General features: G+C 44.4%; 1 protein-coding gene across 2 annotated transcripts in view; it reads right to left on the bottom strand.

Moving 5' to 3' along the window:
- Epha4 (EPH receptor A4) overlaps positions 1–16414 on the bottom strand; it is a 134207-nt gene that overhangs the window by 45032 nt on the left and 72761 nt on the right. For both annotated transcript variants that reach the window (XM_016009883.3, XM_006972130.4), the window contains exon 5: positions 6441–6779. In XM_016009883.3, coding sequence (XP_015865369.1) covers positions 6441–6779 — 339 coding nt within the window. The remainder of the gene's footprint in view (positions 1–6440; positions 6780–16414) is intronic.

Here is a 16414-nt window from a genome sequence, read left to right as displayed (position 1 = left end):
CCTAATAAAATAAAATTTAAAAAAATTAAGTAATTTTAAAAGCTGAAGAGAACCTGTGCACATCAACCTTGCGAGAGAAGCACGTTTCCACACATTTCAAGGTTGAGTATCAGGGAGGAAAGATTCGTAGTAGAAAGAAGCAAATCATGTTTGAAATCGTAATTGCTTTGGTTAATTTTTTTTTTTTCAACACAATCAAAACATCTTACAAATAACGCGCCTTGCCAAATGCAAACTGTTTCATATGGATTAACCGGAGTGCTAAGCCGCCACATCCTTCCCCTGAAGCACAGTTTCCCACAAGTGGCATGGCCATTTCAACATCTTAACCTCCGTTCTGACTACACCCCTTGCTTGATTTAGTATGCCGGAGCAGAGACCAGCTTATAAAATAAATGCAAAGCCAGAGAGTTAATTGTGTTTTCGCTGCCGGTCATTCGCTCTGCTACAGCTACCCAGCCATGCTTCCGCAGCCGGAAAGCCCTCCCACACAACATGTGAACAAATGACTGGCCTTGTGTTCCAATAAAACTTTATCCGTAGATGCCAAAATCTAAATTCCACATGCCCATATGCCAACGAACTATTAGTCATCCTTTGATTGCCTTTAACTCTTCGGAAATACGAAAGCCACTCGTTAGGGGTTGTTTGAGGATAGGGGCGGTAGGATACTGAAAACAGCTAACATTTGTGCGTTTCTAATACTAGTAATTTGTTTTTTTTTTTTCTCCTTTTGCAAGCTTAAAGAAAAGCCTTGGTCCTGAGTCCATGCCATTTGAGCGTTGTATTCCACCAAAATTCTTAAAAGCAATGGGAATTTGCTTTCCGCTTGTCCTTCGATTTCACATCCAGTATGGCCTCTACCTCTCACACCTAAGCACTGGCCAGATTACTATGGAGCTATGACCTTGCCTTTCAACACCTTTCATGGCAAACCAAATTCTCTCTCTCTCTCTCTCTCTCTCTCTCTCTCTCTCTCTCTCTCTCTCTCTCTCTCTCTCTCTCTCTCTCGCCTTGAGCATATTAATGCAGTGGTCTCCTTGTCTGACAATCGTATTCTCTTTAACCTTGTCAGAATATGTATGACACAGGCAAACTAAGAACCTTCTTCATATGGGGTCCCAAACTCTGTTTTTTGTTTTTTAATTTTATTTGGAGTCCCACTCCCACCCCTTAATCACACAAAACCTATCTCAGCTTCAGACCCCCAGAAAACCCGGCTCCTTTATGCCCATGGCCCATCACCTCACTCAATTGCCCCGAGATTCTTCTCCTTCTCCCTGAAGCTTCCTTCTGCTGTCTAGAAGACAGGTAGCAATTATACCCAGTGGGGATGAGAATTCCCACTGTTCGCCATTATCCCACTCAAATAACATAATGTGTCTAATTAAAAGATGGCAGCGAAGGAGAGAATGGGAACTTACCAGTTGAGTAATAACAGACAGTGTGCCTCTTGTACTTAATTATTTTCTTTTCTCTTCTCATTATTTTGAGTTTATTGAATGTATTACTGCTAGACAGAGTTAACCCATTTGTTTTTACTGTAAATAAGTCAGGTCAACAAACATGTTGAGTAACTTCTACTGCACTTGGTACAATGGTGTGATAACAAAGTGTCACGCCACTTTATTGGTGGCGTGGCTTTCTTCTTGCAGTTTCCTTAACTGGGCAAGCCTACAGAACAATGCCAATCTAACAAGCACTACCGGTTTATGTGACCGCAAAGCAACTGGGAAACATCTTCAGAGAGGCACCTGAAGGCTCCAACATGAACTGCATGAGAACAGCAATGACTAACTTACACTCTCAGCCTACAGGAGTTCAACCAAGGCAACAGGGAGCCTGGTTCACGCACTGCTCCACCCATCAGGTAAATGCCACTTGGCTATGGAACCCTTAGGAGACGGGCATTACTGTAAAGTCACACCTGTGTGGCAAAATTATGACGACAATTATACTGAGACTCTTTAGAATTGCTTTCCACCTCGGGATCACTCTTAACATCCGCTGCTGAATGTTATCCTCGAGAGTCCAGACCTATCAACTCCAGAGTCATGACTGGACATTCAAATGCATAGGATCCCACAGAAAGGGGAAATGTTTGTTGACCTAACTTTTATTACAGTAAAAACAAATGGGTTAACTCTGTCTACTCGTGATACATCCAATCGTAATAGTAACTCTGTCGAGTAGTAATACATCGGGCAGGTTTCCATAATCTATAAAATATCTGAATGTTTCTGGCCTCAGTTATAGATAGATGTTTGTCACTGTAACAATACTGCTGCCAGAAAGCGGGGGGTGGGGGTGGGGGTGAGGGGTGGGCAGATCATTCCCACCCTGTTCCAAGCCAATGAAAACCCAAAACGTACACCGGGGCTGGTGAGAAGGCACAGCAGGAAAATGGTTACCAGGCATTTGTCTCATGCTGGACGGACGATCTCCACACACGTGCCCTCATGTGCACACCCATCCACACTCTCTCATACATAAACAAACAAACCACTCTTTAAAAAATGGCTACCACTGCCAGGGGCTGCAGTTCAGGGTCAGTAGAGAAAACTACTCAGAGGTTACCAATGATTGAGGACAAACAAGCACCATCCCCTCTCGGTATGATCTGGTCCCAGAGCCAACCAACCAGCCCGAGGAGGCCAGCGAAAGCAGAGTAAAGATGACTCAACGGTATTAATGCTGGCTGCTCCCACAACATTTTAAGGAAAACTATTAACAATTCCGTTCCTTAGCCAGAAAAACCTTGTTTCGTTTACACAGCATTTCTCTCTCCTAGGAACACGCCCTGTATTCACTTTGCCTGAGATGGTCCACTGAAGTCCACGTAAACTGAAAGACAGCCTCCAGGAAAACAAATCACACGGCCGTTTGCATAAACACCAAGACATTTTTTGAAACAAAAGGCTACAGGAAGACGAGTCTCTCGAGCCTCAGTTTACTCCTTTCGCCTGTCATGAAGAACAGGAAGTCTGGGAGGAGCTTCCCCCCCTCAGGCTTTATTTAATGAGGTGACACTTTAGGTAGATTTCTCCCCCCTGCCGACCCCGGTCTCCTCCATCACTCCTGAGATGGGGGTTGGAGTAGTGATATCTCCTTCAGCATTTGGTGAGACTAGGTACTCCAGAGTAGTACTGCATGGTACACATCACATACGGAACGCCCACCCTTCAGCTTCAGTACAGGCTTCCTTCCTAGGACCCTTGCCATCAGCCTACTGGGTAATGACCTCGTCACTCCATTAAGCCCTTTTGATCAGTTACAAAGCTGGCATCCATCAATCAACTTATCAATAATCAAGTGCCAGATACCCTGATTTCCTTTGTCCTTTGTGCCAATTGTTTTTGAACCCAGGGAGGGGAGAGGAAAGGGCTGTTGCTCTATCTGGGTTCAAATGGTTCAAAGGGTTCACACATTCTTGTGAGAGCACAGCCTGTTCACACCGCCTTCCATCAAAGCCCCTCTAAATCCACACCTCACACCCCTTTTTCTCACAATGGGAATAGGCAACACTGAATCCACAAATGCTATCCATTCTATTGATTTCCTAATAATCTTAAGGAAAGGCCATTGTGTACACTAAGATTTTTGTCCTTGTTATCTAATAGTGGGTTTGGTTTTGTTTTTTAAAAACATGTTACTCGTGAGAGGAAAAAACAAAACAAAACAACAACAACAGAAAAACATGAAACACAACAAAGGTAGAGAGCAATTGGGAGGCCTCTGCGTACTAAATGCTAACATCCATTAATTCTATGAATTCCTTATAGAGTAAGCCATCATTGCCTATAAAGGGCCTTAAGGAATCTAATTTAATGGAATGATGGAACCAAATGCAATTAGAATATAATTGTGCATATGTAAATATGCTTAGGGGAGCTTTGATAGAGCTGATGACTGCTACATTCACCCAGGAATTTGGCCTACATTATTAATTCTCACTATTATGAAGAAAGGGTTTGTTAAGCAAAGACAAACTACCCAATGAGTTTGAATCAGTCAGCTTCCAAGTGTGGCAAGACATGGAGGCAGCCTATACACACATGTAATTCTCCACTGAGCAAAACCACTTTCTGGTCCACCTCATAGGAGGTCTCCTTATTGAAAGATTTATTTTTAATTTTGAACAGCTTCCCAGCATCCACCTCCATGAAAATTAAAATAAAGAGATGAAATTTTGTTCTATTAAGCCAACCTCCCTGCAGGATGGCTCAACCTGACAGGGAAAAGACATCTCATTGTTCCAGAGGAATTACCTGTCCACTTCTCTGCTAGGTCTAAAATAATTGCAACAACATTTTTCATAAAAGTTTTGACTCTTTCCCGCATTTCTAATAAAGTTTTTGCACATGTTGCTCGTGTGGAAGATTTTCAGCATGCCTTCTCCGTGCTCGTTGGACCTTTCGGCATAGCAGGAGCTGACATAATCTTTTGGCTGGAGCCCTTAAGTGTATGAAGAATCATGGAAGTCCCTTCCTAAACCCTGTGGAGATGGAGACTATCTCCCGAGGGCTGCCCTCTGCTGTCAGAGAATGACTTCAAACTTGACCCTGCAGAGATGGGGCCTCCAAAGGTCCAGTCCTAGTTTTAAATTGGGTAAGAACACAATGCTCTTATTTGTGTGAGGATAATTGAAGGGGTGTGATAAAAGAGAGAGGGCTGAGGGTGTAGCTCAGTGGAAGAGTGGTCGTCTAGTATGCACAGAGGCCTGGGTTCACTCCCAGGCACTGTGGGTGAAATGAGGATCTGTATTTAAGGACTGAATTTAAGGACTGACTGGTCATAACCACATTCATCTAAGTGTGGAGACTGCTTTGCACATGCTGGCTGCTTGTTATACAGAGGTACCAATGATGGTCCAAGGGGCTGTGTGTGATATGGTCACTTGTATGCACTCACACACACACACACACACACACACACACACACACACACACACACACACACACACATACACACTCACCAACAACACAACAAACATTACTTGCGATTACTCTTATGATACTTCTAAAAACTCTTGGCATCATTCTAGACTTTTTAGAAAAATGAAACAACATCAAACAGTGCTGATGCTCTAAAAATACAAAATTAAAAGGCAAAATCCCAGGCGCTGGGGTCGTAGCTCAGTCAGTAAATTGCATGCCTAGAAAAAACATCCAAGCTTGGTGGCAGAGTCTTATAACTGTGGAGATGAGTAGATCCTTTGCGCTCACTGCACAACCTGCAGAACTTACTTGGCCAGTTTCAGGCCCATGAGACACCCTGCCTTACCACTACTACTACCACTACCACTACCACTACCACTACCACTACTACTACTACTACTACTACTAATAATAATAATAATAATAATAAATCAAGTAAACAAGATTGTACCTGAAGGTGACAAAGTCATCCTCTAATCTCTACCATACATATGTACACACATAAATGTACAACCACAGACATACACACATCTGCACACATTGAACATACACATAAAAGAGATAAAAGCCTGCCCAGTTCACATTCATGATTCATAACTATAAGTAAAGAGACTGACTATTCATACATGAGCATCTTAAGATTTTTCATGGCAGCCCTTGTTCAAAAATCTTTCCCAATACTTTTTTAAAAATATATATATATGCTAGGAAATTCAGAGTAAAATGGAAAAAAAAAATGGCTTTGAGTTAAGTCTTTGGCAGACTTTCATTACCAGATCAACTAATACGCGTATTTCACCTAACTATGGAGGCTACCCCCTGAAACATTGAGAAGTTAATTAAATAAGAGACAGCAGGATTGAGAGCTTCTAACAACCCTTTCCTGGTCATGCTTGCTATCATAAGACTCTCACAAAACCAGCCACTTTCCTCCGCCTTCTCCTGAATTCTTCAAAATAACAGGGAACCTGACCAGGGAGGTAGCTCACCAGGTAAAACTGCCTGCCAGAAAAGCCCGAACGAAATCCAATCCCTGGTTTCCAAGGCAGAAGGAGAGCCCCATTCCTGTAGTTGTTGTTCTCTTCAGGAATTAGAGGTGGACACCAGCTCTTCTGACCTCTTAGTACCTTTGTGCTCATAGGCTCTGTGTCTGTATTTCTGTCTACACACATACACTCACACATAACCAATTCAATCATAAAAGACAAAGAAAAGTAAATCAAGTCTGAAACGCACCCAAGTGCCTCAGTTTGCTAATGTGTCGTCGTCTGTCAATCAAACTTATTCTTCATTTTATTCCTGCTGCCCGACACAAGGCATGGTATGCAGCTGCTGTCTGAAGCAATACAATAGTTGCTAAACTAATAACTGTCCTCCTCCAAATCTTTTGTATTCTAACACAGCTTATAGGTTTATAATAGGTTTTGCTTTGATTTCAGAACAGTAATACAACTCGTGATTATCAGCACCCATGACTTAACAATAGGAATTATTTATTCCTACCTGCTTGGTTGGTTGTCACGGTGACAGACACTGACTGGTCCGGACTAGGGTTATATTTAGACACTCCATTCACTGCCCAGATCTCAAACGTGTAATTGGTGTGTGCTAGGAGGTCGGTGATGGAGACTCGGGTCGTCTTGAGGCCGTTCTGCTGTGGCGTGTAGTGAACTCCACTTCCACAGGGCCGGCACTTGCTGGGGTCACCGGCTCCACATTTCTTGCAGACCACATTGTAAGAAATGTCCTGACGGCCACCTGTGTTCTGAGGACTGCTCCATTCCAAGTTCACCGATGTCTCATTGACATTTGAAATCAAGTTGAGGGGAGCAGATGGTGGGCCTGGGGGAAAGAGAAAACAGATCATCACACCAGGAACTGAGATCCCGTTGGACTCCTTCGGGGGTTTCTATGACTCTCTTCAGCTCTAGGAGAGAAGGAAGGCCCACTTGGCAGAGCGAGCAAAAGGCAAAGAAAGCTAACAAAAAGAATCCTTCAAAAGAACAATATGATAGAGGCTGTGGTCTCATTCTACCTCCAGCGCAAATAAACATGCCACTTCAAGACACGAAACCACTCCACAGCGAGCGAGCGGGCTCGAAGCCCGGGCCTGCTCTCAGTTGGCAGGGAAGCAGCATATGTTATCTGGTCTCCATCTTACCTTCTGAAAGTCGGCTCTACAAATGAGATTCCAGTTCCCAGGGCTGTGGGGGACTGGAAAATGAATACTTAAGAGACGACGGCTTTTGAAGACATGTTCTGATTGCTCAGTGGGACGCATTACCAATAGCAAATTAAATGATCAGAGCGATATAGATAGGAGTCTGTGGCCGCAGATTTAAGTGAAAGTTAAACCACTTGGTATGTTGTTATTAGCAGGAACTGGTTTAACATGATTGCCACGATGTGAAAGATACACACAGCTGCAGAGAGATCTCAGAGCTAGGCCCGGGCTGTCTATGACGACCACAGACCTGCTTCTCCCTCTTCCATAGATAAGGGCTATCCAAAACCACATTTCGTTCCCGCTGACACCAAAACGCTCCTGAAATGGGAGCGCTGATGGTGACTGTACATCATCGATGATTGGTGATCCAAAGCATCATGGGTAGTTGAGAAACAATAGAAGCTATGACCACCAACCCTTTAGCCCCCAAGAGGCTATGTCCTAGGTGCTGTCAGGTAGAAGATGGAGGAAGTTGAGAGCTGAAGGAGGAGCTTTCTTGGTCTAACTCAGTTTCAAATGTTTAAAAGAAGTCTTTACCATAAAATAACCAAACTAAAGCAGGCAAACAAACAAAAAAATGAAATAACAACAACAAAAAAGACAAAGAGCCAAACTGAGTTTTCACAAAACACCCATTCTTTCTACATACACGTGTGTACATATGCACATATTCACGTGTATGTACACACACACATACACATGTTTTGGGGGATGACTGCTTTGAAGGTAATAATACACTTGTCTCGGGAAGGGAAGTTAACTGGAGGCCTGTATGGAATTGACGCTTTTCCTCATTAGCTACCATGGAACACTGAGTCTGGTCCAAAGAGGTGATGGAGACAGAAGTGAGGCAGGCCACCTGTGGACATATAGTCACATTCAATATTTGTCACTTGACTTGCGGTGATGAACGGGGCCGATGGATTTGGTGGAAACGTTCTGCGTGGGAAATCTCCCCTCCTTCTCTCTCATCCAACTTAATTGAAGATGTTACTTTAAAAAGGTAAGCAGCTTCTCATTGTAACCCCCTGAGACTAATTATCCACAGCCTTCCTTAACTGTAAGATCTACCCCTCAGCCTCCAAATCTTAAGGGTGTGGGGGGGGGAACCTTACCAAAACTATTGTAAATTTTGTGTTAAAGCTAAGCCGACTTCAGAAACCCCCCCAGAAACAGAATTATAAATTGCCTCTTATTTAGATTTCAAGACTCAATGTATGGTCTTGAACACAGCAGATAGGATAGAGTGAGGATGAGCAAATGGCTTCAGAATATGTGGATGGAGTTACTGAAAATATCAGACTCCGAGAGCCAAGTATGGTGTTAAGTATTAAATGTTAAAGACGAGGGAGCTGCGATGTAGAGAGAAAACAGATAATAGTACAAATCTACACAATGTAATTCATAACAGAATTTTACGGAACTCTCAAAGGACTGTGTCCTAGAGTCAGGGGTTATTTCTGCTCCACCAGGCAGGAGCGCTGCTTTCAGTTGGAGTGGGCACTTTCCACTCTTCAAAGTCTGTGACTTGTGATGGCCACCGCGGTGAAAGCCATCGCCGGTCTGCAGCTGAAGCTGGCCGTAGTCTGGTTTATAAAATGGGTCAGCCACCGGTTTTTACTTTCCTGTGACTTCCAGGGCGAAGCAAGAGTGACTCTGAAATCCATTAACCTCCTTGCCAAGGCTCGCCGGTCCACTTTCACATGGGAAAATGTGACACAATGAACCGACTACCGCAGAGGCAAGAAGTCAGTAATTAGTATGTAGGACGGGGCACGGCGGTGTCTAAACAGAGAAGAAATGGAGCAGAAAACTAAATGGTCACAGGACCCGGAGATGTAACACTGCCATGTGGAAAGCAATACAAAGATGCAGCAGGATTTCATGGGGTGGGGGTCGGGGGGAGGGATGATGTGAAAACAAGCTATGGTCTCAATCAGTCGTCTTGGTTCTTAAAGGAGGCCTTGAGGTTCAAGCTCAATGCTGCCTCCAGGAATGGTTTGAAGAACAGCTCTGCCTGTGTGTCTTACAACATGATGAGAACACTGTAGCCATGTATGAATTGGACAATTATAGTCATATGATAAAGGGGGATAGGAAACATGGAAATCCCTGCCTAGTATAATTAACCAACTGGCCCATAAAGACGCAGAGACGCACACGTGCTTTCCAAGCTGAAATCATAATGGTGGCTGTGTTTCATCTGTGGGATTGTGGTTTCTTTTTATATCTCTTGCCAATTAAAAGACGACAAACATGGAATGAGTGTTCTCCTCATTTATAGTGAAGGGCCACTGCTTCTTCAGCACAGAAAAATTCTCTTCAAGTCAATGAAGGAAAAAAGACGGACCCAATGACAGCCAAAGCTAACCTAGGTCTCCAGCTGTACTTATCATTGCGGCAACTCTTTGCAGGGATATCTCATAAGAGAAAGCAGGCGTTCTGAGAAACATGAACGCTCAGCCAGTAAATAGGAAGCATACAAAAGAAAAACTGATCACGACCTATTTTCTCTCCCATTCAAGTTTTGTGTCTGAGCATCAGGTAGTAATGGTGAATGGCCCTCCTTCCTGGTCAGAGATAAGGTCATCTGCAAGTGAAGCCTTCAGTTCAAGTACAGTAGGGCTCTGTACCCACAGGGTCCACTTCCAGGGATCTAATCAACCGGGTGTAAATTCAAGAAAGAGTGTGTTCTCATGAACATAAACAGCCTACTAGTTGTTTGGTTTTTTTTCCCCCATTATTCCCGAAGAAATACAGCATGTATAACTACTCAGACAGCATGATATTATACATGTCCCCAAAGAGTAAAGGATTCAGGAAAATGGTGTTGTTCGTGCCATATTAGATATGGGTGGAGACCGTCCATGGATTTTGGTATCCCTGAGGGTCCTAGAGCCAACCCCAAATGCATGCAGAGTGAGGACTATATGACTTATCAGTCAAAGCTACAGCAGACTATGATCAAATTTTCTAGTCATTCTGCCTATACCACCCTCACTGAGCACACATTGACGGGTCACCGTGAGGAACAAAATGTCTTAACAGCTATCGATATTAGCCCGAACACAAGGCTGGCAGCGAGTATGGTACCACGCCTATTTCAGTTCCTTGTTTGTTTCTGTGGCCCAATTCGCTTGTGATGCTTGACAGTTTCTTGTTAACCAGACATCCGCTCCACATCTGTCCTCATCTATCACCTGTGTCTAAGTCATCCTCAAGGGAATCAATGTTCTCATTATTTCCCACTGTCTACCATTATTTCCTAATATCTAGTTCAGAGAAAGCGCAATAAATGTTTGATGAGTGGGTAGATGGATGGATAGTGAAGTCCTTGAATGTAACGTGTACCGTATGGGTGAAAACAGGCTTCCTGGAGTTAAAGCTGCACCAGTTTCTCCCATAAGGTTCACTAGTACTAACTCATTCCCATAGACTAACCAGACTGGAAAAGCTGGGAAAGGCTATGTGTCCGGTATCAGTGGTTACCAATGCTGGGGGCGCTGTAGAGTGCTTGTTTACTTAACAAATATCTATTGACTTCTCATTTCATCACCTGTTGGAGAGTAGAGAGGGAAAAAAAAAAACCACCTTGATTGATTTTAATGGATTTGTGATAGATTCCTAGATAGGAAGAGGTTTCATAAAGGAAACAGGCTAAAAGGCATCTAAATATGAAGTGTGTGTGTGTGCGTTGGATTTAGAGGGCAAGCATGCACCCTGCTCTGACCCGTTCCTGCAGACTCCGTGACTAACCACTGCACCTGGGAGTTTAAAGTGGGGCCTGTCAATTAAAGCTTTGTCAAGTCAGAACTGAAGGCTCCAATTTCTCTTCTGCTTTGTTCTCAGGTGATAATTCATCACGAAGCTAGCTAAAATCTCTCTGGAAGAAATGGATTCTAACATCTCCAAAGGAAGCCTCATATTTGCCTTTAATAGAATTTTAATAGAGCTCCCCTCCCCCATTTAATTTTATTTTTATCACCAAATTAAGCCGTTTTTAAATATGAAATAATCAAATGCTGAAATGCTGGTAAGGGAAGGCACCGCTCGGTTTCATTTTGAATCGCTCATTTTGAACTGCATTTGTAAATCTCCCCATGGCATTCACACATATGCTCGACATTCTCTGTCTCTGCACCCCAAGAATGGGGCTGGCGTGTGAAACTCCTTTAAAGTTTTCACATTTTGAATGCCCTTCTTGTTTTTAATATAATTTAGTGGCACAGATAATAACTATACTACCAGAAACAAAAGGCAAATGCAATAACCTTTAATTTATGAATAGAGCAGGGTCAGCATTCTTTCTTTGTAAGAACATTTTATTACATAGCCACGTTGTAAATATTTTAGTCTTTATGGGCCATATGCTCTTGGAAACAACCACTCAGCAGCCACAGCAAGTATCTCCACCATTGGGCATGGCTGTACCCAAGAAATCTTGGCAAAAGTAGACAGCAGCTGAAATTGGCCGTTGCCTGTCAATCATTCCTAGAGGGATTATCAGTGGTTTTCAACCTTCATAGTGCTCTGACCCTTTAATACAATTCCTCATGATGTGGTGACCCCCGACCACACTGAAAATTATTTTCGTTGCTACTTCATAACTGTAATTTTGCTACTGTTTTGAATCGAATGGTTAAGTATCTTGTCTGTGTTTTCCGATGGTCTTCCCCTGGGAAGGTGTTTGACCCCCAAAGGGGTTGTGACCCACATGTTGAGAACCGTTGGATGAGAAGATCCTTCTTCCCAGGAAGAGGCTCTCTGATGCTGTGGTCACATACTTCGTCTTCAGCTAGTGACCCGGGGAACCTAAGGGGTCAAGTCTTGCTAGACAAAGAGGGATGCTAGACCGAAGACTTAATGAGTCAGACCCTGCTTCCTGGCAGTTGCAACAATGTAACCAGCCACTCCGGTTCCTGCTGCAGCTCCCGAGATCCACCTCTGTAACTTGCTACCATGATGGACTTCCCTCCCCTTAACTGTGAGCCACATTAATGTCCTGCCCCCGACCTCCATAAATTGTCAGGTATTCTGCCATAGCATGGTAAATACAGGTATCCTCCTAATTCTATAGAACTATGGACATTAAGTGCAGCACAAGTCCATATAGGAGGCTCCGACGAGGAGGTCGGAAACAACCCTGATTTCTAAAATCTAAGTTACACCTCATGCCATTGTCTGAGGAAGGAATGAAATGCCTTTTACTTCCCACTGCTCTAACAAAGATGGGCAACGCACTCCACTGGGGACGTTAAATGAGCATCATTTCCTTCAGCGGCGTGAAATGCTTTCCACATCACCTAGCAGGTACCGGTGAAAGGTGTCACGGCGGGTAATTATTGTTTTCTTGTGGAATGTCAACTTATATTCGGTTGACAAGGGTTTGACGGAAAAGGCCCCGAAGAAATTAGAGGCCAAGTTATAGCAGATAGCAAGGGTTATCACAGCACATAAAATACCATGTTATATCACAAAAGGGATTGTCTTCCCCCTTCACTAAGCATGTATTCTCTCCTCTGGGGAAAGGCAGCACATACAATTGAGATGGCTCAGCCATTAAGAGTGGATATGGCTCAGGACGGTGGTGGCGCACGCCTTTAATCCCAGCACTCGGGAGGCAGAGCCAGGTGGATCTCTGTGAGTTCAAGGCCTGCCTGGGCTACCAAGTGAGTTCCAGGAAAGGTGCAAAGCTACACAGAAAAACCCTGTCTCGAAAAAAAAAAAAAAAAAAAAAGAAGAGTGAGTATTGCTCACCCCGAAGACCTGAGTTTGGTTTCCAGCACGCATGTCGGGTGGCGGCTCACAACTGCCTCTAACTCCAGTTCTCTTCTGGTCTCTGCTGGTACTACACTCCCATGCACATTTCCTGCACATGCACAAATAATGCACATGATGTAAACCCACTAGTTAACCATAAACCTGGGCATTAACGTGTGTCCACGGTGAGGTATAACCATCGTATGCTTTTATGCCATGGGAAGCTGAGGCCGCAGCACCAACAGCTGGTGCACTTCACCCAACCCCTGTGAACTGGAAACAGACTTAATTCGTAAAGGAAGAGATTAATACTTGAGCTATGATGGTTCCATTTGGATGTGGGTTTAACAGGCCTATGGACATATGGTGTAAAGTTCCAGGAACACCCGAAAATTCAATTTCTTGTGACAACGGGAATCAAAGTGCTAACAGACCCCGAGGCAGCCCATCACATAACCTTTTATTTCCTTCCTGTGAGAATATTAGTTTCCATTCTTATTTCTCGGTTTATGACTGTTTTTGAGTGTATTCACGTATGTGGACGGGCGTGCATGTTGGTGCACATGGAAGCCAGAGCATAGCCCCAGGAGCCTTTCCTCGCAGGCTGTCCACTTTGATTTTGAGATAAGATCCCTTGTTTTACTGGATTTAGACAAGTAGGTTATGTTGGCTGGCCAGTGAGCCTCAGGGCTGGGATTACAAGAGCATGCCGCCATATTGGATTAAAAACAAGCAAACAAAAGAAACAAAGCGGGGGGGGGGGGGGGGGGGCCGCGGCGCGCGCTTGGGGAATTGAACTGAGGTCCTCATGCCTACAGACAAGTATTTCACCTACTCAGCTTCCTCCATGGTTTATCATTTGTAGTCCCACGATACACTGCACAGTAGTGATATTTAACAACCTAACACCTAATTGCCGAGGGAGTAAGTGATGACTCCTTTATCTGAACAGTGCAACTGCCCTAACAGATACAACATTACCACAGCCTGTGTGTGTGTGTCACAAAAGCTGACAAATAAACAAGGAAGGAGGGAGGGAGGGAGAGAGGGAGGGAGGGAGGGAGGGAGGGAGGGAGGGAGGGAGGAAGGAAGGAAGGAAGGAAGGAAGGAAGGAAGGAAGGAAGGAAGGAAGGAAGGAAGGAAGGAAAGGAGGGAGGGAGGGAAGGAAGGAAGAAAGAAGGAACAAAGGACAACTTCATATTAAAATATTAGAAAAAAAAAGTTCTAGTTTGTAACCAAGACAAGGAGTCAGTCAGTTGACAGGAAAAGTCACAGTACCAGGGCTCCTGTGGCACCATGGCATCCAGACCGATTACAGATTTTTAATACTTAACTGATTTTTAATCACCATTTTAAAATTCAATGCTTGAGCCATGAAATTAATTCTGGAAGTAGCAAGGAACATCCCAGGAGCCCGGGCAGAAAACGTAACTCTTAACATGATCAATTCCTTTAAGCGCAACTGTCACCCGATGAAACGCCAAGGCAACCAGTTACAAGACATTATCTTCCGAGGAAGAGGCACCTTGGGGCTCCGGTTCCATTTCATAAGGCTGCGCAGGCTGCGCGCGGAGCACGTGCAACTTTGGGGCTGTCAATAATTCTTCAGTGTCTTAGCTGGAAAAGCCCTTCCACCCTTCAGATAAGCTTTTGTTGTTAATCTCTCTCTGGTTGAAAGACAAGTTGTAAGGCAGAGTAAACAGTCGGGGGTGGACAGGTTCGGATTCCGACATGAAGCCCCTGCTTCCCCCCGTGACGGCTGTATACGTTGCCATCACTAATTGCTTTCTCTTGACCCTGACGGCTGGGTTAGTTTACATAAAGACGGCTGTCCGGGGATACCGCTTCTGAGATTTATGAACGGTGCAGAACCTTTTATCACAGCAGTTTATGTGTTTTAACAATACGAATGCCAAGGCAGAGCTGTCCACGATTTCAAAGCTGAACCACTTGGACACATCCATCACTTGTTGCTGTCCTGCAGAAGTCTTAGCTTCCCACAGAGGTCAACGCTGAGACTCTGCCAATGCATAGTCTTTCTCTTATTTCTATTGTATTCTTCTCCTCTCAGGAATATTAACCGAATATTCTGTTTCTTTACATGAGATGACCAGAGCAGAGCTGAAGTTCTTTATAGATGCTCAGTTACCCATGAGTGAGTACTTGGAAATAGACAGGACCAAGAAAAGTATGATGACATTTCATTCAGGAGTTAGCTGAGCATCAGGACAATCTGATCACCAAAAGTTACTGGGGAGATGGCTCAGCAGGCAGCATGCTTGCTGAGCAAGTGTGGGGACCTGAGTTCGGATCCTCAGCACCCACACAAAAGCCGGACGTGGTGATACGTGTCCATGGACGGCAGTGCTGGGGGGGAGGCGGAACAGTAGATCACCTGGGGGCTTGCTGGCCAACCAGCCTTGCTGAAATGCTGAGCTAGCCCAGGTCTGTGACACCTTGTGACAAAGAATAACATGGAAAGTCATAGAAGATACCCATGTTGACCTTTAGCGTCCACTCACATGCACACACACACTCATCCATATACATGTGCACATGTATGCATACATCACACTCACACAGACACAGACACACACAGACACACACACAGAAAGAATGAAAGGAAGGAAAAAGGGAAGGAGAGAGGTAGGCAGGGCGGCAGGCAAGCTAAGCAACTCAACCAAATTAACACAGCAACCTGGTTCCAGCTTTATCAGAAATTCAGACTCCAAAGCAAAATGACCCCCACCCCTCCCACCCTCCCCCAGCACCTCAAAGAGACAGAAAACAATGAAGTTTCACTATGAATTCCTTTCTGGAACAGATCAGCACGCTTCTAATTTTCTCAACTTGCCTACCCCCAGAGTTAATTTTCTCTAAGTCCACTGCCCTTCGGGATGATGGCTGGCTGGCATTACTTTTGTGGTAGTTAGTGCTCTAGGCTTCACTGCTCTGCCCTCTTTGTGTGGTTCCTACCTCTCCACCACAGGGTACTTAGGAGTTTCTGGTAAAGGCCGCTTCCCTGGTGGTAGATCACAGGAGGGGGCAAGGGGAGCCTGCTCTCTGTTCTCAGCTCATCTTGGCTGGGTCCTAGGTAGCAGGTGGAGCAGGAGCACAGACTTAGAGAAAAATCAAAATGCTGCTAGCAAGGAAGCTCCTCAGTTCTCACCCCAGGGGAGCTCGGAAAAATGTATAATTGACCCTGTTTCAAAGACGCATGCTGTGCATAACCACAGTATGGCTTCGGTGAGGAGTGTCAGGGATGCCATCCAGAAATGATGGGGCTTGCTTGCTTGATGGCAAGCCACTCTTAATTATTCATGGGGGTAGAAGAACTGTAATAACTTGGCTAAATAAATGGCAATGGCAGATTATCTGAGCCTTTTGCGAGAGCCAAGATTAATGTTCCTCACACCTATGCATGTCCTCCTGGAATAGGCAGCACATTGTTTATCCCTGTGCAATGGAAAAGTAGGTCAGAAAGGAAGGG

Source organism: Peromyscus maniculatus, chromosome 13 (assembly GCF_049852395.1).
Source record: "Peromyscus maniculatus bairdii isolate BWxNUB_F1_BW_parent chromosome 13, HU_Pman_BW_mat_3.1, whole genome shotgun sequence".
Lineage (NCBI taxonomy): Eukaryota > Metazoa > Chordata > Mammalia > Rodentia > Cricetidae > Peromyscus > Peromyscus maniculatus.
The sequence above is the reverse complement of the archived record's forward strand: the minus strand, read 5'-3'. Positions and strand labels throughout refer to the sequence as shown.